Source organism: Crocodylus siamensis, chromosome 5, assembly GCF_052110815.1.
Source record: "Crocodylus siamensis isolate JL-2025a chromosome 5, ASM5211081v1, whole genome shotgun sequence".
NCBI lineage: Eukaryota > Metazoa > Chordata > Crocodylia > Crocodylidae > Crocodylus > Crocodylus siamensis.
In genome coordinates, this window is record NC_143399.1 from 154618914 (window position 1) to 154645972 (window position 27059).

A 27059-nucleotide genomic window follows, 5' to 3' on the forward strand; every position below is an offset into this window, starting at 1 on the left:
TGTACATGGATCTGTATTTGCCCATGTCTAAGACATGCCTGGAAAATGGTAGGGGGGCAGCTTTTTGGTCTACAACATGTACTTTTCCAGGACTTGCACTTAACTGTATATGTGCCTGGCCAGTGCACAGCTTTACAGCACATGTTCCATTTGAACGCACAAGCTTATGTGAGGGCCAAAAAATAGCCAAGTGGATAACTAAAAGCCTCCTATTTAGCCACACAAAGGAAACTAGACTTCCATCCTATATTACTGTAACTGTTACCTTGGCTTCTGATTAATGCTACTACTTATCCTTTCTCAACCCATCCAAATTATTTTATATGTGGAGGTTCAGTATCTTAGGCACAGACAGTGGTTGATGCACTCTATCTACCACTGAGCCAGCATTAAGGTCTGCCAAATCTAAAATTATTTAAAAGTCTGCTGTAATGCTGGCTCTAATTACCTAGGAGTCTGTTCTTTTCATGGGGGTGCAGAGTAGAGTTATTCATCCAATTTAGGGCACTTGAAGTAGCTCCTCAAATAACTGAAATATTCAGTTAGCCTCATCCTTGGATCCCTTCAGTGTATTTTCACAAACTGCTACTACCACCAGTTATGTATCCACCTTGCAGTACTTTCACCTAGTCTCTATTTCCTTAGTTTATTAATGAGACGGTTGGAAGACTGTAATACTGCCTTGATAAAATCAAAGTCTGTCACATCCACTGCCCTCTCATCACCGGTCATAAAGGAAACTCAGGTTGGTCAGGCGTGACTTGCTCTTGGTGAATGCATGCTGGCTGCTCCTGATCACCTTGCTGCCACAAACTAGATTCCTTATGGACCTTCTCCATGATCTTTCAAGGTATTGAGGTCAGACAGACTGGTCTGCAAGTCTGTGGATCCTCCTTCTTACCTTTCTTAAAGATGGGCACTATTATTACCCTTTTCCAGTCATCTGGGACTTTACCAAACATCCAGTTTCTCCAGGAGGGTAACTAATGGCTCTGATATCAAGCAACTTAAGAACAGGCTTCTTACCCTCCATAAAAAGTCCACAAATATATGCTCCTTCTCTTGGTGTGTGGCCATAATCATCTTTGTTCTTTTTGGTAACATCGACAGTAAGGCACATCTTATCCAAAGGCCAGTTGTTCTTGCGTGCCATGCTCTGCATAACAGCTGAAAATTTTTTTTCTGATTAATTCACTGCAGGCAATAGTCATTTTAATATTATTCTTCTCAGGTATGTCATAGCCAAAAGGCACATGGATCATACCTTTCAGTCATTTCATTGAAACAAATGAATCACAAGAAATCCATTGGAAAAACTGCATTTGAACTTTTTTTAAAAACAAATGAAGGCAGTGTGGTCTAGATCAGGGATGGGCAACCCCCAGCATGGGTGCCAGAGCATTTTGCTTGGCATGCAGACAGCAGGGGAGGAGCCAGGGCTGCACTGCCACAACAAGGATTGGGCTCCCCCTCCATTCACTCTAGCATGCCAACATCTTATAAGTTGAGGTTGCAGGCATTTTTGGCACTGCCTAAAAATGTTGCCTACCCCTGGTCTAGACAAACTTGTTTCTTTTCTTACACTAGTGACAATATTTTACAAAGTAACAGATGTGAGGCAAAATAGTACATTAAGGAAGGAATCTGCAGGTTAAAACACCTGGAATAGGAAACCTAGGAATAAATGAGCAGTTCAAATTTAAGACTTCTTTTTTCTTTTAGCAGATGTACATTTCTAAATATAGTATTTCTTTCATATCTTCTGTAACAAGAGACAGAAAAAGGCTGTTTAATAATTTTCCTCCACTTCCAAGTTTCAGTCTTTAGATGCCTCACTGTGTGAGAGAGTGCTTATGCTAAGCAAGGCCTAGCATTAAAAAAAAATGCACTAAAACTCCCAGAATGCTTCAAGGAGGTTGAGGAGTCAGCGATTGACATTCTGGTAATCACTTTCTGACCCTTAGATGAAAATACTGAACTTCTGACCTTTAAACAATGATAAAAATAGCAGACATGCCGCTTACATTGTTAAGAATAGGAAACTGCATGGCTAAACTGCAATGATGAAAAAACAACCGCATATTATGTCAGTTTTGACATTTTAACCCTGCAAAACCCAGCAAAACATATAGACGAATAATGTATTTAGGTTATAGAAAATTAGCATAAGAAATATAAAGGTCATTAAGAATTAACATAAGAAGCGTAATGATTATAATACAAAACGTATCACCTGATATAATCTAGATAAGTTAACTAAATAACCAATAGAAGTAAGAATTAGAAATGCATATGTGTAAGTGTTATCATATATAACTAATAGTAAAGTTATGTTAGATGCCTCACTTCCACCATGGGGACAGTTTTGTATCTTTTGCCTAAAAAAAGATAAGGGACTCCTTTTAAATGAGCTGTTGACCAGTTCTGAGACTACTGAATCAGGCAGCCGCACCTAGCCTCCGGGTTAGAGAGCAAGGGCTTGATTTGGGAACCTCGTGAACCAACAGACCTCCTTTAGTTTATGACTTTGTGAAACAATAAAAGTTTTAAATTGAACAGGTCTGAGCCTGTGCTTAATTCAGTCCTATATAATTCGGCATCGAGCTCACACACACTGCATGGGGAAGAACTACTTCATAAAGGTTTAAGGGTTTTTAAAAACTGAACAACTTGCATGGGTGGCACTGACACCCTAAAACAAGGTTGCCAACAATTTTTCAAGCAACAGTGTCAAATCAGAATCATACGGTATTTTATTCTCACACAAGATGTTTAAATATGAGAAATTTCAGTATCTTAGTTTTTCATTTTTATTTTGTTATTTCTTTACTTTTCTGCATGTGTGTTCTGTAGTTTAAAATAGACAGGACTGCTTTAAGCAAACTGCCTTAATCCCTTTTCATACAGCAGCATAACATGGCATCAATACAGCAAACCCCCAGAAGGCATGATTATGTTGAAAACATGTAAAACTAAATGTAGTTTTTTTCCCTAAAGCTTTAATTTGGGGCTGAAGCAACTCCCCCAGCGCTGCTCCCTCATGGGGGTATCTGCCTTACTACTTACCAGTCAAAAAGGACTGGGGATTAAAGAACCCAGACAGCCACACCACTGCTGGAAGCACAAGATCTTGCATCCAGGTATCAAGTTCTCGATAGCGCTTGAGAAGGTCTTTAACCCTGAGAGAGAAGAAGCAGGGAAATAGGGACCTTAGTTTTAGTGGAATTTTGATCAAGGACAGAAGTACTTTGTAACAGCTGAGCTGTGCAGTGTCTTTGTATGAGAAGGAAAGATGGGGATGCTGTAGCCACAAGGGATATGTCTCAAGTATCATGGAAGAGCAAGGCTAGAGTGGGATTTGCTTGGTTACTAATGTAGACAAGTCCAGGAATGTCACTAGTTTTACAAGTGCAGATCCCAGCCTGGTGCCCTGATTAGGTGATTGAGGGTTGGGGCAGGTCATAGAATCATAGAAAGTTAGGGCTGGAAGGGCCCTTTGGAGGTCATCTAGTCCAACCCCCTGCTCAATGAAGACCATTCCCAACTAGATCATCCTAGCCAAAGCTTTGTCTAGCCAGGTTTTCAAAACCCCCAAGGATGGACCTTCCACCACCTCTCCAGGTAACCTGTTCCAGTGTTTTACTACCCTCTTAGTGAGAAAAGTCTGCCTAATACCTAACCTCAACTTCCCTTGCTGCAACTTGAGACTGTTGCTCTTTGTTCTGTCATTTGCCACCACTGAGACTACCTAGCTCCATTGTCTTTTGAATCCCACTTCAGGTAGCTGAAGGCTGCTATTAAGCCCATCTCAGTCTTCTCTCTTCTAGACTAAATAATCCCAATTCTCTCAGCCTCTCCTCATAAGTCATTTCCTCCAGCCCCCTCACCATTTTTGTTGTCCTCCAGTGGACTCTCTAATTTGTCCACATGCTTTCGGCGGGGGGGGGGGCAAACCTGAACACTGTACTCCAGATGTGGCCTCGCCAATGCTGAATAGAGGGGAATAATCACTTCCCTTGACCTACTGATAACACTCCTACCAATGCAGCCCAGTATGCTGTTAGCCTTGGCAACAAGGGCACACCACTGGCTCATATTCAGCTTATTGTCCACTGTCACCCCCAGCTCCTATTCTGCTGGTGCATGGGATTGTTCTGTCCTAAGTGCAGGACTTTGCACTTGTCCTTGCTGAACTTCACGAGATTTCTTTTCACCCAATCCTCCAATTTGTCTACGTCACGTTGAATCCTAGCCCTACCCTCCAACATATCTACTACTACCCCCAGCTTGGTGCCTTCTGCAGATTTGCTGAGGGTGCACTCTATGCCATCTTCCAAGTCATTGATGAAGACATTGAACAAAACTGGTCCGGGGGCACTCCACTTAATACTGGCTGCCAGCTAGACATCAAGCCATTGATTACTACTGTCTGAGCCTGATGCTTCAGCCATTTTTTTATTCACCTTACAGTCCGTTCATCCAGCCCATACTTCCTTAGCTTTCCTGCAAGAAAATTATGGGAGACCGTATCAAAAGCCTTGCTAAAAACAAGGTACACCACATCCACAGAGCCAGTCATCTCATCATAGAAGGCAATCAGGTTGGTCAGGTATGACTGCCCTTGGTGAGTCCATGCTGACTGTTCCTAACCACCTCTTCTTCCTCCAAATACTTAGAAATGGATTCCTTGAGGATCTTCTCCATGATTTTTCCAGGGATTGAGGTGTGGCTGACTGCAGTTCCATGGATCTTCCTTTTCTCATTCTTAAATATGGGCACTATGTTTGCCCTTTTCAAATCATTTGGGACCTCTCCTGATCGCCATGAGTTTTCAAAGATGATAGCCAATGGCTCCGCAATCTCATCAGCCAACTCCCTCAGCACCCTCAGGTACATCCCATCCAGCCCCATGGGCTTGTACACATCCAGCTAGTCCCTAACCTGTTTTTTCACTGCTCACCTCCTCTCCAAACTGTGCTGCCCAGTGCAATAGTCTAGGAGCTGCCCTTGCCTGTGGCATTGAGCACTTCAGCCTTTTCTTCATCCTCTGTCACAAGGTTGCCTCCTCCATTCAGTAAGGAACTCACACTCTCTCTTATCCTCTTGCTACCCACATACTTGTAAAAACCCTTCACATCCCTTGCCAGCTGCATCTCCAGTTGCACTTTAGCCTTCCTGACTTCATCCCTGCATGCCCAAGCAATGCTCTTACATTTTTCCCTAGTTATTTCTTCAAGTTTCCACTTCTTAGAAGCTGTGTTTTTGTGATTTAGTTTACTGAAGAGTTCCCTGCCAGCCCAAGCTGGTTTTCTGCCATACTTGCTAGTTTTCCTGCATATCAGGATTGGTTGTTCCTGTAGTCCCAGTAGGGTTTCCTTAAAGTACAGCCAGCTCTCCTGGACTCCCCTCCCCGTGAGACTGGCCTCCCAGAGGATCCGGCCCATGAGTTGCCTGAGCGAGTCAAAGTCTGCTTTTCTGAAGTCCCAGGTCTCTACTCTGCTGCTCTGTATCCTTTCTTTCCTCAGGATCCTGAACTCAATCATCTCGTGGTCACTACTGCCCAAGCTGCCATCTACTACTACATTCCCCACCAATCCTACCCCTGTTGGTGGCAGCAGCCAATTGCAGGGCCCCAGGAAGGAACAGCAGTTTGTTGCCATTAGCAGCAAACTGCTGCTTCTTCCCTACACATGTAGACACCTGTCTGGGAGCATTTACTTGCAAGTAGTTTACTTACAAGTAAACTGCTCCTGGGTTTATGCACATGTAGACACATCCTCTAAAAAGGAAAAGTTTAGAAACATGAAATCTTTCCTGTTTATTCCAGGGTGTGAACACGTTCTGTTAAGGCTGATATTTAAAAGGGGAAGAATTATGCTGCTTATAAGGTGATGAATGGCAAGGAAACAATGTAAGCTTATTTGGTAAAGTGATGCAGTGTACTTACCACTGGGCAAGGCCATATGTGGAAGGATAAGCTAGTCTGGTCCATGTGTCAGGTACAGCGTCATAAAACAATGCTGACTGCTGTGCTTCCATTTCAGGTGAAAATGTCAGCTCTCCCTTTGTTTGGAGAAAGATAATCAGTTTATTTGACAACAAGGAATAATTATTTGTGTGCAAAAGAGCGTCACTTCTCCTACCTTCAAACCAAGATCCAGTTGTTTAAGTGATTTGCGTATCTCTGAAATGAGGAGGTTCATCCTTTCACACTCTTGGAAGCAAACAAGTGTATAGGGACTTCTGGGACCAGTGACCTTCTGTATGACCTCAATCATGTTAAACTCCTCAGGAAGTTTCTCCAGAATCTCATCCAGGACATTCTTAACCTGAGCATACCAAAACCAACAGGGTGAGTGGAAATCTTTACTGGGTTTAGCTTTTAGGTCAGTCCCTTAGACTATGCTTTGGCTTTCACTTATTGCTACAGCTGCGGAAGGGAAGATATAGAGAGGTTCACTGAGATTTGGTCTGGTTAGCACTAGTCATGACTAGTGCTTATATAAACAATCAGGACCAATCAAGGTTATGCCTATTCTGCTTAGCCATGAGCCAGAGTCCCATTGCCCTAGACGTTGTACAAACACTCAATATAAAAAAACCCAGACCCTGCCTCAGAGAACAAACAATTCAGTGCTGTTTTAAACAAACCCCAGGGTCAAGACAAAACGAATTCTGACCATTCCTTGATAAACTAAAACAGTAGGGACTGAAAACAAAACTAACACCTTGCATCTTGCAAGGCTAGTCACTTCCAAAAGTTCAGTGAGGTTTTGTTAAAGCACCCCCACAGCTATTTTGAAATGAAGGGATGCTGAATACATGTGATGCTGAGGCTGCTACAGTATCAATTAATTGAGTCTGCTCCGACTCATTCTAATTTGAATGCATCTGAGCAGGCATTGGACATGTGTATAGGCATCATATAGTTCCCAATGCCATAGAATGTGAATAGGAGCAAGCCTTAAAAAGCTACAATAAGCCATCCTCAGATCTGGGCCACATTCTTCTCTTGCATGCATAGTGGCTGCAGTTTCCCTGCTGAGTCCAGGGCCCACTGGCAACCTGGGACATGGTGAGTGGCTAGAGAAAAGAGGTAGAAGCAACAATCCCCCTAGAAAGGACGCTGCAGCAGATTTTCTGGGCAGCCATGGGCATGTGGGTTCCTGGCTATGTTTTCGCTTGCAACTTCTTATTTGGGAGAGGACGACAGGAGTGAATCTCAGAGGCAAGTACAAATCATAGACACCCTCTATAATTTGTATTAGAACAGGTAATGATCATGACCTGAATAGGCATGACTAGCTGCCTTCACATAACAGATAGTTATATTTTAAGTTAATTACGAAACTGTGCATGTGCCAGACTCATTAAAACAGTCATAGTTAAACTCATTTAACAGTGGGTTACTGGCTGTCAAGAATTCAGGAAGCTAACTTTAATAGGAAAAAATACTTTATTGCTGAATAAATCCCTACTTTACCATTCCAGTATATTTCTATAAGGATCAACAATGCTATCCAACATGTGATTGATTTAATCGTGTTGTTTCTTTTGATTATGACAGTACTCTAATAGTGAAGTGGATAGGAGAGGAGCATAACTCCTCTATGATCAAAACCAAGAAATTCCCTCTCCACATCGACTTTTAGATGCCTGGCCTCTATAGTTTACAGCCTGAGTTAAGCACCTGGATTCTATGCAATACAGGGGTAAAGCTAGGCACCTCATATCAGGATCCATAAAAACCAACACATGAACTTGACTTTACCAAATAATAACAGTTGAGGAGACGCACAACGCACAGCCCTGTCATATAGTAAATCACTTGAATTTAAGGATAAAGTTACTACTTGAAAAATGCATAGTAACTGGGCACATCTACACGAGATGTTTACTGTGCAGTAGACTAATTAGCTGTGTAGTAAATGTCTTAGCATTTAAATGTGTGCCCCTGTCAGAGTGGAGTAAAATAATGTAATCTGCAGCAGGAGAGTGTAGTTTACAAGTACTCTTCTGCTGCGGAGTAAAAAACTCCACAGCAGTGCATGTGTAGATGCTGCCCCAGCTGGCTAGGGCATGAGGATGCTTCAGCGCAGAGGCTGCCTGCTGGCTAGTCCTGCACTGAAGCACCTCATGCCCCAGCCAGCCCCTACATGCTCCTGGGTGCATGTTCAAATGGCAATAAACTCCAGAATTTATTGCTCTAGACTTTGTTGCTCCTGGGCTCATGTTCAAATTGTGTGCCCAGAAGCAATAAACTCTGGAACAATAAAGTCTGGAGTTTAGTGCTTTGCATAAATTGCTTGTGTAGACATGCCCAGTGTGAAGTAAAGTTACTATGCAGTGTGTGTCATATATCTACTTTTCATTCTGGGGGAGCTGGTTCTCTACCACCTAGTGGTCAGACACTGTAATTATTCCTTCTTCAGACAACCTGGTTGGGAGAACTGGCTATGTGCATGCTCTTTACCACAGAGTACATTGCCTACAGATTAAAACCTGGCATAAATTATTCTGTAATAATTGTGTCATATACCTGAATTGGCCTCAGACTGCCAATAGAGAAAAACTGAGGGCAGGGGGTCAGTCTTAAAGCACAGGTTCCCAACCACTGGGCTGCAGCCCAGTACCAGGCCACAAAGGGTTGGCTGCCAGGCCACTGGCTATCATGGGCAGGGTTAAAACTGGGTGGTGGGGCAGCCCCAGGAGGGAGGCAGCCAGTTCTGTGCATCCTGTCTCATTCCCACTGCCATGGCTGTGCCCAGCTGTACCCATGTAGCAGGTACCGGGGCCCATGCCAGGCAGGACCCCCAACCCCTGCCTGCTGGAGGCGGCTCTGCTGCTTGCTTCTAAGGAAAGCAGTGGAGCCCCCTCTTCCCATGCAGCCCCCAGCTGGGTCCCCCAGGCAACTGCCTGCACAGCCCCCTCCCCTGCAGGGTTCCCTGGTGCCTGCAGCTGCGGTGCCCCGACCCGATTGGATCCTCACAACCCCCCCAACCCACGTAAAAATTTAATTTAAATATGTAAATTAAATGTAAATACATAAATTAAGTTTAAATGCATTTGCCAGTCCTCAGTAAAAAAAGGTTGGGACCCCCTGTCTTGAATCATACATCTCCTCAGATGTATTTTACTCAGTACTGTAGGAAGGCACCTCCTTCCACTCAGGATTCACTACCTAGAAGCCTCCCCTGAAGGTGTGTGCCTAAACCTTTACAATTCAGGATCCAAAACAGGGCTCACATTTCTTTCAAAAAATAGTGCACTGCATGGTGGGAAGGGCCCTCTCCAGGGAGGTGGAAGAGACTGAAACCCCTTAAGCAGATCAGGAAATGTAACACAGGCCATATTCTCCCCTCTGAGACTCCAGACCAAGTGTAATTGATATTAAGATGACTTTTTTGCAAACTATTTATAATGGACTTTTCCCCCTGCTTTTCTGAAAAAACAACTTTGCTTGCCTATTCAGCCCTTGGTATCTCCACTGAAATTTCCAAAAAAGCCAAGTGTAGAATGGCTTATGGGACATGGAAAATTGTGCATAGGATCTAGTGGTCACACACACTCAGTAGCCTGGCAGGAGTCTTAGAACTCTGAATACCCTGAGTAAAATAGAGGTATTGCTTTGCTTAGCTACAGTGAAATGAAGGGAGCCTCTTGGTAGCAAAATGGTTAGAAGTATTCATCTTAGCCCCATGTCATTCTGATATGCTTCCATGTCTAAATCTAGTCAGTTTAATATCACTGGGATCAGTTTTGGCTGTATAGAAATATTCCTGACACTAAATAGAACTGCAAAATGCATCAGTACTTACAAAGACCAGCGAGAGCTTTATCTATGTGCCTATTTAGTTCTCATCATGGTAGTATCTGATTGCTTGCTAAGGATTTATGGGTTTATCCATCCAGTACCTCTGCAAGGGAAATAAGTATTTCTGTTCCATTAACATACACATTTTGTACAGATGGGGAGCTGAGGCCTAAGAAGTCTGATGGAAAGATTCCTTGGAGAGATTTGTCTTCTTTGCACAACAGAGAACAGAAGCTTCCTACAAGTGTCCTGCAAGAAACACTTCTTGCAAAGGAAAGACCCCAGCAAGCTCAGAGGCAGGAGTGAGGCTCCTGTGTCCTCTTCCCTGCAATCAGACTGGGGGAAGAGAAGGAGATATGCTGGAAAATGCCACACACTTTTATCCCTACCTGCCAGACTGTGCAGCTTAAACTATCCTGGGTGTCTGGCAGTCAGGTGTGACTGCCTGACACTGTGCTCCCTCTCCACCAAGCCCTGCTCACTCCATGGGAGCTTGCTGCAGCAGAGAATCTGCCTGTAAGTGATTTCCCACTCAAAGTCACATGGGGAGATGGGATGTGAGGCCCCATCAGCATCAAGCATTTAGCATGGACACAGAAGTGGATAAAGCTGAAAGGTTACCTGTTTCCTAACTCACCAGCTTTAGAACAAAGAGTAATGAAGAAGGAGAAACAACCAGAATCAGGTGAATCTTAACACTGTATTTTTTTCTACATCAATATTGCCATAATTTGTCTCTTGAAAAACCAGAGATGGAATACAACATAGGTTAGCAATGAATAAGTTGTAATTGAAAATGGCAACTGTTGCCAAAACAAATTAAGCATTTTTCCTTTCTCGTTTTCTGGTCCCAAATCATTCCCGATGCAAATTCTAAATTACACTGAGTTTCAATTTTGCCCATTATTACTTATAATAGCAGAGTTTATGTTGGCAAACTGAGTACATTTCTTTTTCCTAGAACTTAAGCTTAGTATCTCAGTGCACTACCATAATCAATGCTCTATTTCTAATGTGCTCCCTCCTGCTTTTTGAGCAGCATTCCCTGTGGGAACTATGGTTAGAACTACCTTACCTTTTCCTCTGCAGACTGTCCCGATTCCTCTCCTATAAATAAGTTCTTAGGCTGCATTTCCAAAAGAGTTTTGAAGAGGTTATCCGATGTCACTGTCAAGAATTCTATCTCTGCATTAGGATGGAGTCCATAGAGAATCGGGCTCTCAGGTGGAAGTATTTCATCAATGTACTTGTGGTATCCAGTGTAATCCAGATTAGGTGGGGCTAGGAAGCCTGGCACCAGTACCAGTTCTCCTTCCAGCTTTAAGAAGAGAATGAACAATATTACAGTCAGTTCTTCAATTTATTTTTTTTTTGGCATCTTCAGTGTTTCAGGAATTTCATAGATTTCATAGACATTTGGGCTGGAAGGGACCCTGGAGGATCACTGAGTCTCGCCTGCCGCCCCTGGCAGGAGGTCAGCAGGGATCATAGGATCCCAGCAAGATAAGCATCCAAATGTGTTTTAAAGGCATTCAAAGTGGGGTGCTTGAGCCACCTCAGGTGGCAGTCTGTTCCAAACCTTGGGGGCTCGGACAGTGAAGCTCTTTCTTAAGTCCAGCCTGAACCGGTCACAGTGGAGTTTGTGATCGTTCAATCCTGCCATCCCTTGGGGCGCTCTGGTGAACAATCGTTCCCCCAGATCCTCATGAGCACCCCTGATAAGCTTATAGGTGGCCATCAGATCACCCGAGCCTATGGTTTTCCAGGCTGAATAGCCCCATTGCTTTCAGCCTCTCGTCATAAGGTCTGCTCTCTGATCACGTGCGTGGCTCTCCTCTGCACTCTCTCAAGCTTCTCCACATCCCTTTTGAATTGCGGAGCCCAAAACTGGATGCAATACTCCAGCTGTGGCCTCACCAAGACCGAGTCCAAGGGGAGAATAATGTCCTGGGTTCTGCTTGAGACGCATCTATGGATGCAAGCCAGCGTTTTGCTCGCTTTACTAGCTGCAGCATCACACTGAATTCAGTTACTTTGAGTCGGTTAAAGTGACAACAGTATATTTGGACAAAATGTATTATGCTGACTCCAGCATTTTTAGCACTATTATTGTTATCAGTTCACCACCTGCTCATTGAATGGCAGGTTTTTTGTTTTATTCCGTGCTTTTATGGCATCTTTCCTCTTAGCTCTAAGTGTTGGAGAGGTAGAAGGGAGAGGATGATTATATTTCCTATTTTTTCCACCTCTCCAGTAGTTAGAACCCTGCAGAGGGAGAGTCATTTTGTATTGCACCCTAAAGGTGGCACGGCTTGGCCTTAATTGGGTAATACAACAAAGATACATTTTTGAGCTTGGAAAGTCCTTTTGCTCCTTATTGCTGAGGAGGGCTGAACCTAGTCTGCACCAGCTGCAACATGCTGGTAGAATCCAGCTGCCACAAACACTTGCAGAGAGGAAGTCACTGAGGTAAGCAGGTTCAAGCCCCTTAAAGGCTTTAAAGTTAAGAATCAGGATGCTGAAATAGATGTAGACTTGAATAAGTAGCCTGCATGCAGCTCAAAGTGTTGAGGAGATGTGTTCTTTGCCTTATCTGTCAGTGGCAGAACAGGGTAAAAAAAGCAATAATACATGTGTACAAATGCCTTAGCTTTGAACTCTCCTCCCACTATTGAGCTTTAAGGACTTTATTGGATTCAAAGAATTCTTTCAATTCAGTGACATGGGACAAAATGAGACTCATTCCAGTCTTAAGTGTCGTTGCTGAAATATTTTCTTCTGGCTACAAGTGGCTCTTTTCACAACAGCCACTTATTTCTAATGCTGGTTCTTTTTCATGGAGCCACAACAAACTTCAAAGGCTTCTGGTATTTAGCAAAGTCAAGAAGAACAAGCAGCTTCTGATGCTGCTACCAAGAGGCACTTCTGAGAAGCCATTCTGGTCTCAGAGCTAGCCATTTACAGTAGAGCCAAACTACAAACCTCATCTTCAATAACCAGTCTCTGGATATCACTTTAAAGTACTCCCAAAGTTCCCAGTAATTTGCCATGCAACCGTCAGTTGAAGGTTATTTCTGTTATTCAATCTGTATTTACTGGCCTCTTTGATGGGCACTTAAAAGAGCTCCCCTTGTACTGCTGTAGATTTGTATGCATAGCAGGACACTGCAGGCCATGGGGTACATCGGGAACCCACTATGGCTTTGGCCACATGCCAAACACTGCAAATGAAGTATGTCAAGAGAAGTATGTAAATGCAAAACTCACCTTCTTGTATCTTCTGGATTAAAAACAAGTAAACTCATCAGGCATTATTACTTTGTCACATGAACACCAAAGCCGAGCAAGCTGATGGAGAGCGTGTCGCCATTCCTGTCTGTGTTCAGTTGGCTGCCAACTGATGAATGATTTTTTTTTTCCATCTCTCGTAATTTAGGGAAGTATCATTGGCCAATTACAGCCAAAGCCTGAAAATATTATTATCCTCTCATGCAACACTGCGGCAGATCTACATTCAGGGCTGGGTCCCTAAACTTTCCAAAGGGCATCCAAACAACAGCGATTCTCCTCAGGTTCCACCACCTATATTTATTTTACAGTTATCTGAACGAAAGTTCAGGTTTATGAAGGTTAATGGACTGCCTAAACTGGAAACAGTAATTCTTTACTTATCCACAGGCTAGACAGAGCAGGGGACAGCCAAATGAGCTTCCTACGCTGCCCTCATGACCTTAGCTGTCATTTGGAGAAATCAGCCTCTGCTGAGGTCAGAAGTACAGTAGTGTTTATCCGTCCCATCTCCATGGTAACCTACTCTCGGGCCTCTTCGAGCAGTGACTTCCAATTGTGTTAAACAGAGTATGGCTTTTTGACATATGAAAACCTGCTCATTAGGGACTGAGGAGATGCAAGGAAACTCATTTTACTTAGAACCTCAAGATAGACTCCAACTGCATCGCCATGGGTGAAAAGTGCATTTCCCCAAGTTATCCAAGCTCCAGAACTGGTCTGCTCAAACATTATGCGCTCATTTTCCCCTCCAAATAAGCTTTTATCTTGGACAAAGAAAAATAATACGTTTAGGCAGGACATAGTAAAAATCTGTCCCTTCTATTTTCTGTACATTTTATAGTCACTTCTCTAAATTGATTAATTAACAAGTTTAAGAGAATTAGGCAAAGATTTCTTTTTTTAAGAATTAAGTAATGCCAACACAGCTGGTAGGGTCCCTAAAAAGATAATTAGGCAAATCCAATTATTATTCATATTTAATTTCTGTTGCATACAATACTAAAATGATTAACTCCGCTCATATTTCAGAAGGCATCCAAGAAATACTGCAATTTAATGGAAGTGTTATGTTCCTCACAATGCCGTCCAACTCCATAATTATGATTAAACCTACATCTTTTTGTATCTTCTGCTGGCAGTTTGCTACAGAGATACAAGTTCAGTAAGAGTATCTAAGGGGGAGAGACGGTCTATTACTGCTTCCCATATCTAGAAAACACAGGAAAAGGAGAACAGGGCATCACACCCTAATGCTTTTCTTGAATCTGAAAATAAACTATACAACCAGTAAGTCTAGATTTTGGGGTGTCTGGGGTTTGTGTTGCTCTGTGGTGTAACAACTGATGTAATATTTTAGTTAGATGAAAAGTGCTTTAGAAACAAAAGTTTTTCTACCTCATCCAACATTTTCAAAATACCAGAAAATCATAAAAGACTGATTTAATACAAAAACCATTACCCAAACACACTGTCCAGTGTGCAGTTCAGCTGGTTGTTCTTTTCATTATGTAGAGTTTTTATAAAACATGGAAGAGATGCTGCCACAGGAACAGATGCTTGTAAGCAATCTGCTAAGTCACAAAAGTCTTGCAGAAAAGGTACTTTTGTGGGGATAAATTGCACTCATTACAAACTGGGTCGTTTATTCCCAGACACCTTTATGAGATTTTTGTAGGGGCAGAGCAGGACAGAATTGGGAGTCACCTCAGAAGGTACTCTCTCTCAGTGATTAAGTTTTTTTTAGTAATCTGGTGTACTAAATTTAATGTATTAAAGCAAGATACAAGACATTGTAATATTTAATTTCTTAGGGCTTTTTATGTGTAGCAGAGAAATACTACCATAGCGGGACTCATGAATTCTTCTAAATATGCCCGACATAGCTTGCGGTCCCAGTCATCAGTTATATGGCCACCATACATAATTTCACCAAAGAGATATCGCAAATCTTCCCATGGAACCTACCAAAGATAATGGAATATATAATTAAATAAATAACAAGTTGGTGTCCAACGGACAAACCAAAGTCACTCAGAATAACACTAGCATGAACAATGTTTCATCAGAACAAAAAAACAAAAACAAAATACTTTTAGAAAGCTTGAAAATTAGATCCACCCAGTGTGCTTGGGATTTTGTTGTTGTTTATAAAGTATCTACATTGTGATTAATTTTTTCAATGCCAATTTTTGGTATCTATAAATATCTGGTTAAAATACCTAGGCTTTAACTAAAATTTACTTACTGTGCAAACAAATATCAACTAAGCTGCAAGTCGGAGTGTTCATCCTATCCCTTATAAAAGCTTTTAAGGAGCAATGCAGGATTTCAAAACATGGTGTGATATAAAAGAACATAACTCATTAACAAATGCATGCGTTTCCTCAGACCTTTGGAAATAAAATCCTCATGAGTGACAGAAAGGTGACTTACTGTGTCTTTCTTACTACAGGGGAAATAAAACCTTGTATCTGACTGCAGTCTTTTATATATCCTCTCTAGGAAATGCCAAGAAAGAAATGCTCCATTACTTGAATATAATTTCTGTTTCTTCTTGAATTCATCCCAAATTCGTCTCATCACTACCAAATCATTTAGTTGTTATGTGTTTTGTAGGACTATAGTGCTAGTGCCATTCCTTGAATTTTTCATTCAAGAAACCATTGTCTCATATACCTTATTTGACTTAGCAAGATTTGAAGCTTCTTTTTGCTACCTTTGGTTTGCAAAATATGCCAGTTTCTGATGAAGACTTTCCAGACAGGAATATTTTACACCCTCTAGGGCAGTATTTGTCTCCCAACGGTTCAAGTAAAAACTTAATTATAGGTTATGTACGTTACATGATGTGACAGAACAGAACAAGTAAAACTATTCCAGCATGCTTGCTACAAGTTTATTTGAATTTGCATAAATGAACTTCTAATGCACCTTTCTTTTAAACTGGTTTGAACTGAATTAAAAAAAGTCACAGAATTTAATAAGCTATGCTACATAATGACTCGGGGAAAGCTGAACAGTGTAACTCAGACAAATATTAACTTTTGGTTTGGAATAAAAACATTCTTGCATTTTAAAAGTGTTCTTTGTACTCAATGAGTATACTGTGTCAATCAATTTAGCATTTTTTTTCAGTCAAATATATATTTATGTCAAGTACCAGTGTTTGCTGGAAAGAAAACTGCTCGCTCTCTCTCATGTTAGATACCCTTGTTCAAAGTGTTTCTAGACTTTTTAGCTATAGAAGCATATAACAGTTCTCTAACTCTGTGTGACCTCGATTAGACACATGCAACAATAATTAAGTTTGGAGAACGAAAGCTTTTGATAAAAGAAAAAAAATAGGGTAATATGGGAAACATGAGGAATTGTTTTGGACAAAAGAGATTTATTGGATATCAGGTTTGCATAACAAATATTGTACTCTATAAGATATTTAACTGATGTGCTCATGAAATGAAATTTACTCTGCCTACTAAACGTCGGCACAGTGTACACTCACAATTCCTGCATGCGGCAAGCAGGATCTTGAATGTGCTGCTGTGACATGCCATGTGGTGGGAAGGGGAACAAGTGGCCTGAGTACCCTAAACATTAAGTGTGAAAGGGGTGATATCATGCTTCCATAAATTTTAACAATAACCCAGAGTGGGTGGAAGCCAAGTCAGTTAGGAACTACAAAAAAAATAAAGTTTTCCTGACAAAGTTGGTAAAAATTAGCATCTATTGCTAGTATTATTGACCTCTACAGAGGCACACTAATTTACCTCACTAGAAGGTCTCTTCCCATATTTCAGAAGTTCTAACTGGTCAGGCAAGTAGAATTTAGCTCTGTATCATATTTTGAAGCTATTAACATCTTTTTTCCTGCTTGCATCACCTACATTTTAAAATTACTATAAAGCTGCAATGCAACCTGCTTACCACCAAAGTGCAAAAGGACAATATTGTTGAAAGAAAGGTGAACTAATTGTCTCTCCTATTGACCCTCTATTTCCTACTCCCTACCAGAACTATTATAAATAATTATTATGCTCGTGAGCGGTGGTTTGAGAACACAGCCTAGCGAGAGGAAAGAAGGAAATTTACTGGTAAAGAAAAATAAAAGGTTGGAATAAGCTTATTTTATAGAGTCATTTTCTAAATGAAAACCATTATTAAATCATCACTACAAAATTAAGCAATTATTTAAATGTGACACCAAATACCACGTGAAGGAAATTCAGCTTCATTTCCTATTAACAAAAGTTGTCAGTGAAAATAAAAAGGAAAACAAGAATTAATCTAGGGTAATGACTACCAATTGGACACAGGTAAAACCATATCATAAACAGCAATATTATAGGTTTTCTTGAAGCATATGCTGATCTCCCACATATCTTTAAGTTATCTGAAGCAGCTGGTGTCAGAGAAGCTGCTTACTATCCACCCCATTAAGTGCCAAACAATCATTGCTATTATTTAGGCATTGCATTTACAGAACTTACAAAAACGACCTCAACTAAGTATTTAAACCACACAACTGTAAAATATGCTGTAGTTCAGAAATAAAATCACTCATCTACCCTTAACTTTGACTCCAGGGGAACATTACTGAGAAAGTCACAACAAGGTGGCATCCTTAATACATAATAATGACACATGCAGGAAATGCACCATTATTTATACATGTGACGTGCTGTAAATTGCTTCCATCATCAGAACTAATTGTAGTGATTATTAATGCAGTGTTATGAACTGTCAGAATTGCTGTATGTAATTACATTTGTGCAAATGCTTCATTACCTGCCTAATGAATTTGGCATATATGCACATGTAAACCACTGTTTTTGTTAACATAATGAAGGACATTTTTTTTTGGTTAAGCTGCTGATGTGGAACTGCTTTGACCTATGCTACTAAGTTCATACATCCAGTGTTAAAAAACCTTTGATCTGGTTTATTTTCAAACTCAGCAACAGAATTATAGAATATCAGCTATTTTAACAATTTCTGCAAAAAAATATGCCCTAATTTTTCAACATAGGAAAATGAGAGATTTATAGCCTTGGGAAGGAGTTATTTGACCAGCAACTCTTACTTTAGTATGTGCCTCTAAGTAGTTGTAGAGGACATTGACACAAATGGTCAGATCTCCAGTGTTGAAAGGGTATCTTCGATTCCAACCTTGTGGACCAAATTTGAGTCTCCCAGCAACGCATGTATGAAAGTAGCAGAGAGAAAAGAGAATGCTTTTAAACTCCTGCTCCCTGGTGCACAGTTCAAGTGTATCCTGCCAAAAAACAAAGGCAATGTATTTATCTGGGTATCAGCATGCTCATTAATCTACTGCTGTAGTTACTTTACTTGATCCAATAGGATGGTTTCCACACTTGAATTTAAGACAGGTAAGTGTTTGGTTATTATTTATTCCTTATTTGCTTAGTAAGTTACTATTTCTCATTGTGTTTTCTTTTTGTTAAAACATCAAGCACTATAAGTTATTTTTACATACAAAAATAGACATCATGGGCTTGTCTGTACAAGATACTGTGTGACTGTAGCAATGAGCTATGGCAATATAGCTCATCACTATGGTGACGTAGCATCAGCGGGCACTAACTGTTGAATACTGTTCCCACCCACCTACAGCCCCATAGGGAGTATTGCTGAGTTGTCAGGGGCGGGGAGTGCTGACCCAGCCTGCAACAGCTGATCAAAACTCCCTATATGGTCCCTGGGCCCAAATAATTGCCCATCCTGACCATTCAATCAACTGTCAAAGGGCAAGGTCAAATCTTCAGAGGCCTTTCCTTTGAGAGAAGATGGGGAAACCAATAGACTGGGTTTTATTGGTTTGTGTTTTGTTTAGCAATGAAGAGATGTTCCCTGATTCCATTTTCCAAAATGTCAAAATACAGACAAAGCTGCTGGCTTGCAAAATGGAGTCTCATTTTACAAACAAGCATTCCTACTTAAAATAAAGCTGTCTGTACAAAATGGCATCTAGGACTTGGATAAATAATTAATAACAGCATAACTCGAGGGGAAGAAATGGGGCATCACACCTGAGTGCTGACTTAGGGGGAGTGCCATGGTGGTCCACCTCCCCAAGGGTTTTTGTCATGGCAGGCAGAGCCCTGGCTGCCCAGCCATAGGAACTGGGTAGGCACAGCTCCATGCCTAATACTGTACCTGTGTCTGTGGTGGGGGTGGTGGGAAGGACAATGATTTCTCCCCATCCCAAGGAAGCTTTGCCCTGTGCCAGGGGGGAGGGGGAAGGGGGCCAGAAATCATTGCCCTTCTGAGTGGGGGAGTGGATGGGACACCAGAAGTGGCCCCTGGGGAGCCCTTGTTACTGCCTGTGTCTCCGTTGCAGCAGCCTAATCCCACACTGCTATAGCACAATCCCACACTGCAGTAGTAATGGCTGCTATTCAAGCATGGAAAGCAAGGGCAGGTAAGACTCCACTCTCTATCCCTTTCCTCCCTGCACCACCCCACTCTGCTGATCAGCATATTTCCTCCCCCACTACCTCTGCCCCAGACACTGAAAAAGCACTAAAGTACACCTCTGATAATTAATAAATAATACAGATAATATCTCAGTAACAGTCAAGAAAATGCCTAAAACTGTTGCTCAAGAGGAACAAAAAATCCAGTGTTAAATTGTTAACTTATAGTACCTATAGATTGTGAAAGAATGTACCAGACAAACAGAAACATTAAAAGGTGGCTGAGCTAACTTATTTATCTTGAGCCCCCAAATCTTCATTAACTTTAGAATTCATCCACAAGGAAGGAAAGGTTTTTTGCTTTGTCATTATGAAAAACCAAAATCTGCTGTGCTTTGAAGAGGAAAAGACTCACAGCTACTTAAAAATGTGTAGAGATTAGCAGGGACCTGTGTTTTCTGTTCACCATGGAAAAATGTGGTAAAACCCAGATTTCCTAATTTTAAGGTGAAAAACTCAGATTTTCTCCTTTAAAGGAGAAAATAATGGGAAATGATAGGTTTCCCCTTGCAGGCTGGCAGAGTTCCAGGCTGCAAGGGGTTGGGGGGAGTGGGAGGAGGGTGGTCGGCAGGAGTCGCCATGTGCTTGTGCACATGTACCCATGCACATGACCGCTTGGCAGCCTGGAGAGCAGCTCCCAGCAGGTAAGTCTGGTGGCAAGGGTTGGGAAGAATTGAGGCTCCCACAGTGAAGGACAGAGTTGGGCAAGGCTGGGGCTGATGCCCGGCACGGGCACTGCATGGGGTCTGAGGCTGGAATGCGCAACCACAGGCACCGGGTGCAGGACAGGGTGTTGGGGCTGACTCCCTGCTACTGTGTGCACTCCTGGGGGGACATGGAGGCATATGTCCCCCAGATTTTTGCATGGGACAGGGGCAGGGGTGGGTGCAGGTGAGGGCTTGGGCTCCCTGCTCTGCTGCCTTCCCCCCGGGGCCTCTACAATCCAGCGGGCAAGACCAGGTACAGCAGGGAAGAGTGGGGCAAGGAAGCTTGGTGCTACTGCTGTGAGCCCCATGTCACCATGGCAAAGAGCCCCCTACCCAACCAGCAGCAGTGGCATGGAATTGTGCCCCTCGCTGCTGACAGTCAGGCAAGGGGGTGCTTTGCCAGGGCAGCATGGAGCTCCCAGCAGTAACAAACTTACCTGCCCAGGCCTGCTTTTCTGTGTCATGCTGGGTCCCACCTGCTGGACTGTGGAGGCCCTCTGGGACGGCAGCAGGGCAGGGAGCCCTGCGCCCACAGCAGGCAGCTCGCATCCAAACCCCGATGGGCTCCACTCCAGCCATGCCACCTTTGTAGGAGGGGAAGCTGTGTTCTGCACTTTGTTCTGCCACAGTAGCTGCCACCTCTCTCAGGCAACAGCCAGGGCTTGGGTGCTACTCAGACGGCAAGAGGCTGTGGACCCAGGTCCCTGGTTCTGTAGCTCTGGCAGCTGGTGGGGGGCACCAGCTGGTGGGTCAGGAGTGAGGGGCAATAGCATGGGCAGGCCACCAGCATATTAGGGCTGCTCAGTGCTGCAAAGTAGTGTTGGGTGGAGGAAGGGTGAGAGAGAGCCACAGCTGGACCCATGTCCTGGTGAGCAAAGGGAGTAGGGAGAGAGCTCAGATTTTCCATGATAAAAAAGCCAAAATCAAACACCAAAATTTACAGGTCTTTAGAATTTATTCTATTATAGTGTCTAAGGCACTGGTAGGCTTCCATATTGCTTTAAAAAGTTTCATTTTAATCATGGAAAAACACAGATTTGAGAGGTTTTAATCTGTATGGTATTTTTCCTTCTCCCCACCCTCCTTTAAATCAGAGAATTTGTGATTTTTAAACGGAAAATGAGGATCTCTGGAGATTAGTCTTCACACTTAGTGCCTTGTTACACTTTCATTTGCAACAGTTGCAACCTGTTGGACTCTTTGTGTATCAAAGCTAGTGCTTGATGTATGCATGCTACTACTTGGTCTCACAAGTACACTTGCAACAGTTGCAAATCATAGGAATATAGTGAGTTAGTACATGTTAGGAGATAACCCTGAACTGAAAGGGAACAACTCTGCAATGCCAGGAGGTCACTTAACACATGATAAACTGCTTAAACTTGTATCTGCATGTAGTAAGCATTAATTTGATGTGGGACACCACCCTTCGTTTGGGTACTTCGAGTTTCTATAACCTGGTTCAATTAAGACAAATTTAATGAAGAACGCTTCAATATAATGCAAGCTGCTCATCCAGTAAGAAAGGGCAGGGACAGGTATTCATTTAAAATGCTAAGCATTTCCAATCTGCAGCACCAAAATCATAGCATAAAATGCAGGTGGCAGCTGTTCAAATGCCTGGTTGTCTGACATGCCAAAGAGCACAACAAAAACAGGTATTGCCAAGTATTCTATAGCCAGGGGCCAGTGTGCAATGATCCCAGCATGTTTTGCAGTAGTCCCTTGCCTCTGGAGCTTCCTGAAAACAGTAGAGCACAGAGGAGAGCAGCGATTGGCTGTCGTCCCAGAAAATCACACCCAGAAACAGGGAATGCACAGTCATAGTGCACATACTCTACTGCCAAAGTCTTATCTTACTTTCAGCCCACAGTAGATCCCTGCTGCCCGTACTTCCAATCCAGCAGTGCCAACAAGTCAGTGTATGCCATACTTCAGCTGGTATAAAGTCTAAGGCCGAATACTGGTGCTTCAGAGAGCTCCTACATAGGCTGGCATGCAGAACCATGTATGACCATGCAGACAACTGAGGCCCTGGCCATGCGGGCTCTCGTTCTCCAACCAGCTCAATATAGGCAAGCCCACAGTGGGAGAAGCAGTGTGGAGGTATCCGTGGCTATCGAAAGTGGGTGCTAGAACCTGCCTCATCCACTTGCAAGAGGTTGGCAGCAGGGGAGGGTTCTGAAGTTCCATTCACTTTAGTCTTCCTTTCAGCCCAGCCATGGCCTTTAGATAATGCCACGTAGATAACACCAGAAATGCTGACCTAACAGGAACAGATATTTTTTGTGTGGCAGGAAGGCTTGGGAAGCGGATTCCTGACGTGGTTTTTTGGGGCAGGAAGGAATTGCTCTGTTCACGGTATGGAGAATTACTGCTGCTCAAGTTTGGAGAGTGAAGCCTCCTGGGGTGCTGGATGACTGAGTTACAACCCATGGTTCTATGCATAACTGTAGAGGCATTACACATGGTATCATACTGCTGAGAAGTTGAACAGAATCAGGGGCAGTGATTTGAGTTGTTAATTTGGATTGCTGTCCCCACTGTTCAATTCAGCAGATGACACTAAGATATGGGGAGAAGTGGGCACGCTAGAAGGGAGGAATAGCCTGCCATCAGATCTAGACAGGTTACAGGGGTGGGTGGATGAGAACAGGATGGGTTTTAACACTGACAAGTGCAAGGCACTGCATCTGGGAAGGAAGAACCAGCAGCATATCTACAGGCTGGGGAACTCCCTTCTCATTGAACATGGGCCGGCAGTGTGGGGACACGGTCAGGAAGGCCAACCATACCTTGTCATGCATCCACAGATGCATCTCAGGCAGGTCCAAGGAGGTGATCCTCCCCCTCTATGCGGCACTGGTCAGGCCGCAGTTGGAGTACTGCGTCCAGTTCTGGGTGCCGCACTTCAGGAGGGATGTGGACAACGTGGAGAGGGTCCAGAGGAGGGCTATTTGCATGATCAGGTGGCAGCAGGGCAGGCCCTATGAGGAGAAGTTAAGGGACCTGAACCTGTTCAGCTTCTACAAGAGAAGTCTGAGTGGGGATCTGGTGACCTGTTACAAACCAGTCAGGGGGGACCAGCAAGCATTGGGGGAGTCCCTGTTCCCCTGTGCACTACCAGGAGTGACTAGAAATAATGGTCACAAGCTGGCAGAGGGTAAATTCAGACTAGACATCAGGAGGTGCTACTTCACTGTCAGGGCGGCTAGGATCTGGAACCAACTTCCAAGCGAAGTGGTGCTGGCTCCTACCTTGGGGGTCTTTAAGACAAGGCTAGACAATCACCTTGCTGGGGTCGTTTGAGCTCAGTACTCTTTCCTGCCATGGCAGGGGGTCAGACTTGATGATCTGCTCAGGTCACTTCCAACCCTACTAACTATGAAACTATGAAATCCAAATTTGAAGATTCAATGCTGATTCAGAGAATCAGTGATTCAGACATAGACACAGCTTTACATATTTTTTCTACGTACCTTGAGTTACCAGGTATGGCTCATGAATGTTGTGATTGTGGGGCAGACGGAGTGTCCCACAGGAACATGGGGGGCCCCTCCCACGTGCTTGATGGCATACCCAGAAGAGGACCAGAAGTACTTCCAGTCCACTTTTGGGTCCACTGCTGAGCATGCTGGGGGCCTCCCCATGCCCCCCCCGGCTTGGCGATAGGCCATGGGAGGACCCTGGGTGCTCCCCCAGACCCAGGAGGCACCAGCTACTGAGCCAGCGGGGCATGGGGGGGGGGGGCAGCGCATTCCCCGCCAGACCTGGGCCGGGAGTGCTTATGGTTTACTTCCAGGTCTGCTGCTGAGCATGCTGGGGACCCCCCGCGCATGCTCCTGTGGCATGCTGCATCTGCCCCACTGTCACAGCATTCCCAAGCCACTTGCTACCTAGGGGTATGTAGAAAAAACATTTAAAGTTGTGTCTATGTCCAAATCTCTGAATCTTTCCGAATCTCTCTGAATCAATTCGGGCGGGGGAGGGGGGGGAGGAGAAGGGTGTTTCTGATTTGATTCAGAGAAATTAAAGGGTCTCCTGATTCGACTTGGATTCGGAGATTCAGCCAACAAATTGGACCAAATCTCTGCCAAATTAAATTAGGGACTGAAGCTTCGCACAGCTCTAATACACAGGTCAATCTGGACAACATGACTGTGTGTGTCTAAAGGCAGATTCAGACTACAAAGCTGATCTATATTACTGAAGTTGTCAACAACCTGCAGGGGCTTTTTTGGAACGGCCTATTTTGTAGCATGGTGGCTAAAAACTCTCTCCAGATCCTGGCTGCTCTCCTACATGGGCAGAATCTTTAAGTGTTGCTTTTTGCTCCACATGTAATACCACTAATTCACTTCTTAAAAACAAACCTTTGTCTCCAGACACAGTGACATCTTTTTTCACAAAATAAAGCTCTTCCGGACTCTTTTCCTGGTCACAACACTACACAAAGAAGCCTCAATCATTTAATAAATCCATCCTAGGAAAAAGTCTGGAAAAATGGCTTCTTGTATTCTGAAGCTCACTAAAACTGAGCATTAAATTTGTTTGGAGGTCAAGGAAGAGCTGACAAACAGCACTCCCAACTTAGCAGGTGAGAGGAACAGCATTAGATACTTAACCAGGACAGTAACACTTTTCTGATACTGAGGTTGTTGATGCAGCTAACATGTGATATATTGATCTCTGACAGACAAAGGGGGAGCATCTTGTTGGTCATTCCCGCACTGTTGCCCTACTAGACACAGGGAAATGCAATAAAAACTTTGTGTTTGAAACATACGCCCTGTGGTGATGGGAAATTGATTCACTGGGAGGAGATGGGACAGGGCAGAGCTGGTTTGCATGTTGTGATTTTGTTTTAGTGTAGCAATTCCTGGATTCCAAGACCAGTGTTCAACAGCAATTGCTGCAAAATAGTGTAGTAATTAAAAAAAATATTTATACCTGGTCAAAATTGTAGAGAGCAGCATGCAAATTAGCCAGCATCCCAGTAGGAGGTTCATTAGTAATTTTAATTGAGTTTTCTAGTATTCCTTGAGGGATGATGTGCTCTTCTGGGGTTGGAGCTGGTTCACAACTAATGAAGACTCGGTAATCAGAATGACTTCCTTTGCTGTAATGTTCGAGGAGTTTCTCCAAAGTCCCCAGCCAACTGGCTACTAGGTGAATGTTCTATTGGAAAACAGCCAAAAATTTCATGGGGAGACAAAAATGTTCTTATTTTGGAACTAAGGTAACCACATACATTAAACAGACCTTAACCAAAACATTACCATAGTGGTTTCACAACAAAATACAGACTCTTAAGTCCATATGGCATGTCTTCTTTAAATGAGCCAAGAGAGCAGAAAAGATGTTAAGAGCGCTAGGCAGAAGATATTTCTTGAAATCTGTTATTTTCCTTTAGCTTCTGCAGATTTCAGGTCCAGATTCAGCAAAGCACAAGTGCATGTACTTAGAATTAAACATGTGAGTAATTCTATTCCTATTCCACAAAGCACTTAACCCTGTGCTTAAGTGTTCTGTGGAATTTGGGCCCTTGAGGCAATATATTTCCAGCCCACACTGAGGTCAAAGCTGAGACACAAAACAAAGGAACCAGTATAAAGTTATAATTGCAGAGATAGATAGGTCATAGTATTTGAGGATGTGATAATTCCGTAAAACTATGAACATTATAAATATTTAGGCAGGTTATCCACTAAAATTTGTTTTAATAACAAAGAATCTCTTTGCCAAAGCTTTTCCAACAGTGCAGGGTCTGAAAGAACAACTAATATTAGTTTAATAACTACAATATCTATACAAAAATTAAAGCAATATCTTGATGCATCATATGCATTATTTTCCCTAAACATTTCCAGGCACTCTTTATTCTGCCATCCACTAGCTATCATGCAAAACAGGTACTGCTATCAGAAACCTAAACGTGACTTTATGAGTCTATTTCTCTCCCACACTCATTCTATCTATCTTTTTTCCCCACTCTGACTGATTAGTTGCAAGCAACATTCTTTGGATTTTCCTCTGCTCCTACTTACTCAACTTTAACCTATTCCTTCTTCCACTGAAGCCCACAGCAATGACTTCAAATATACAAACCTGAGCTTTTAGGGCAAGATTCTATTTCACCTATTATTAGTTGTGTAAAAGGATTTAGGTGCCTTAGTACAATTCTATTCCACCTTGAGTCCCTGAAAAACAGTAATTACCAAAGTGGGTAGGTCTTTCTCACCTTAGCTGTTTTTTTGGGACTCAGTTTTAAGAGTAAGATGATGGTGTTACAAATGTAGATGTGTTAATAGACTTTCAGGTCTTGATCAGGGTAGAATAGATTTACACTTAGGCACCTAATCCACATATAGACACCTAACACAGTGGAATAGAATCTGGCTTCTAATGACTAAAGGTTTTTAAATTGTTGCACTTTATAAATCAAGACATAAGAGGTGGTAGACAAAAAACTAAGAACGTCAGTGGGTTTGCTTAATACTCACTTCGTATATACATAAAGAAGTCAGTACTTGGCTATAAAATGCCATTGCTCCTATCTGACCTTTCAGTGTCTTTACTTTTCATGTACTTAACTTAACCTTAAAAATATTTTGGCTTGCAGAATTTTGGAGTGAAAAGGCAAAAGATGAAATCCCAAGAACTTAGAGAAAATCTCAAGCACTTGCAACTTATATTATTAGTATTAGTGAATGCAGAACTACTCAGGTTTAGTCCAAAAATCTTAGAAGACTC

The 27059-nt window shown here is 42.7% G+C and overlaps 1 protein-coding gene across 1 annotated transcript in view; it reads right to left on the reverse strand.

The window, feature by feature from the left end:
• The window catches only part of DNAH11 (dynein axonemal heavy chain 11), a 270299-nt gene that overhangs the window by 1638 nt on the left and 241602 nt on the right, over nt 1–27059 (reverse strand). Inside the window, exons 73-80 of the mRNA XM_090046787.1 lie at nt 25257–25484; nt 18186–18377; nt 14947–15066; nt 10890–11132; nt 6144–6329; nt 5948–6063; nt 3067–3179; nt 1027–1167 (exon numbers count right to left, since the gene is read on the reverse strand). Coding sequence (XP_089902913.1) covers nt 1027–1167; nt 3067–3179; nt 5948–6063; nt 6144–6329; nt 10890–11132; nt 14947–15066; nt 18186–18377; nt 25257–25484 — 1339 coding nt within the window. The remainder of the gene's footprint in view (nt 1–1026; nt 1168–3066; nt 3180–5947; nt 6064–6143; nt 6330–10889; nt 11133–14946; nt 15067–18185; nt 18378–25256; nt 25485–27059) is intronic.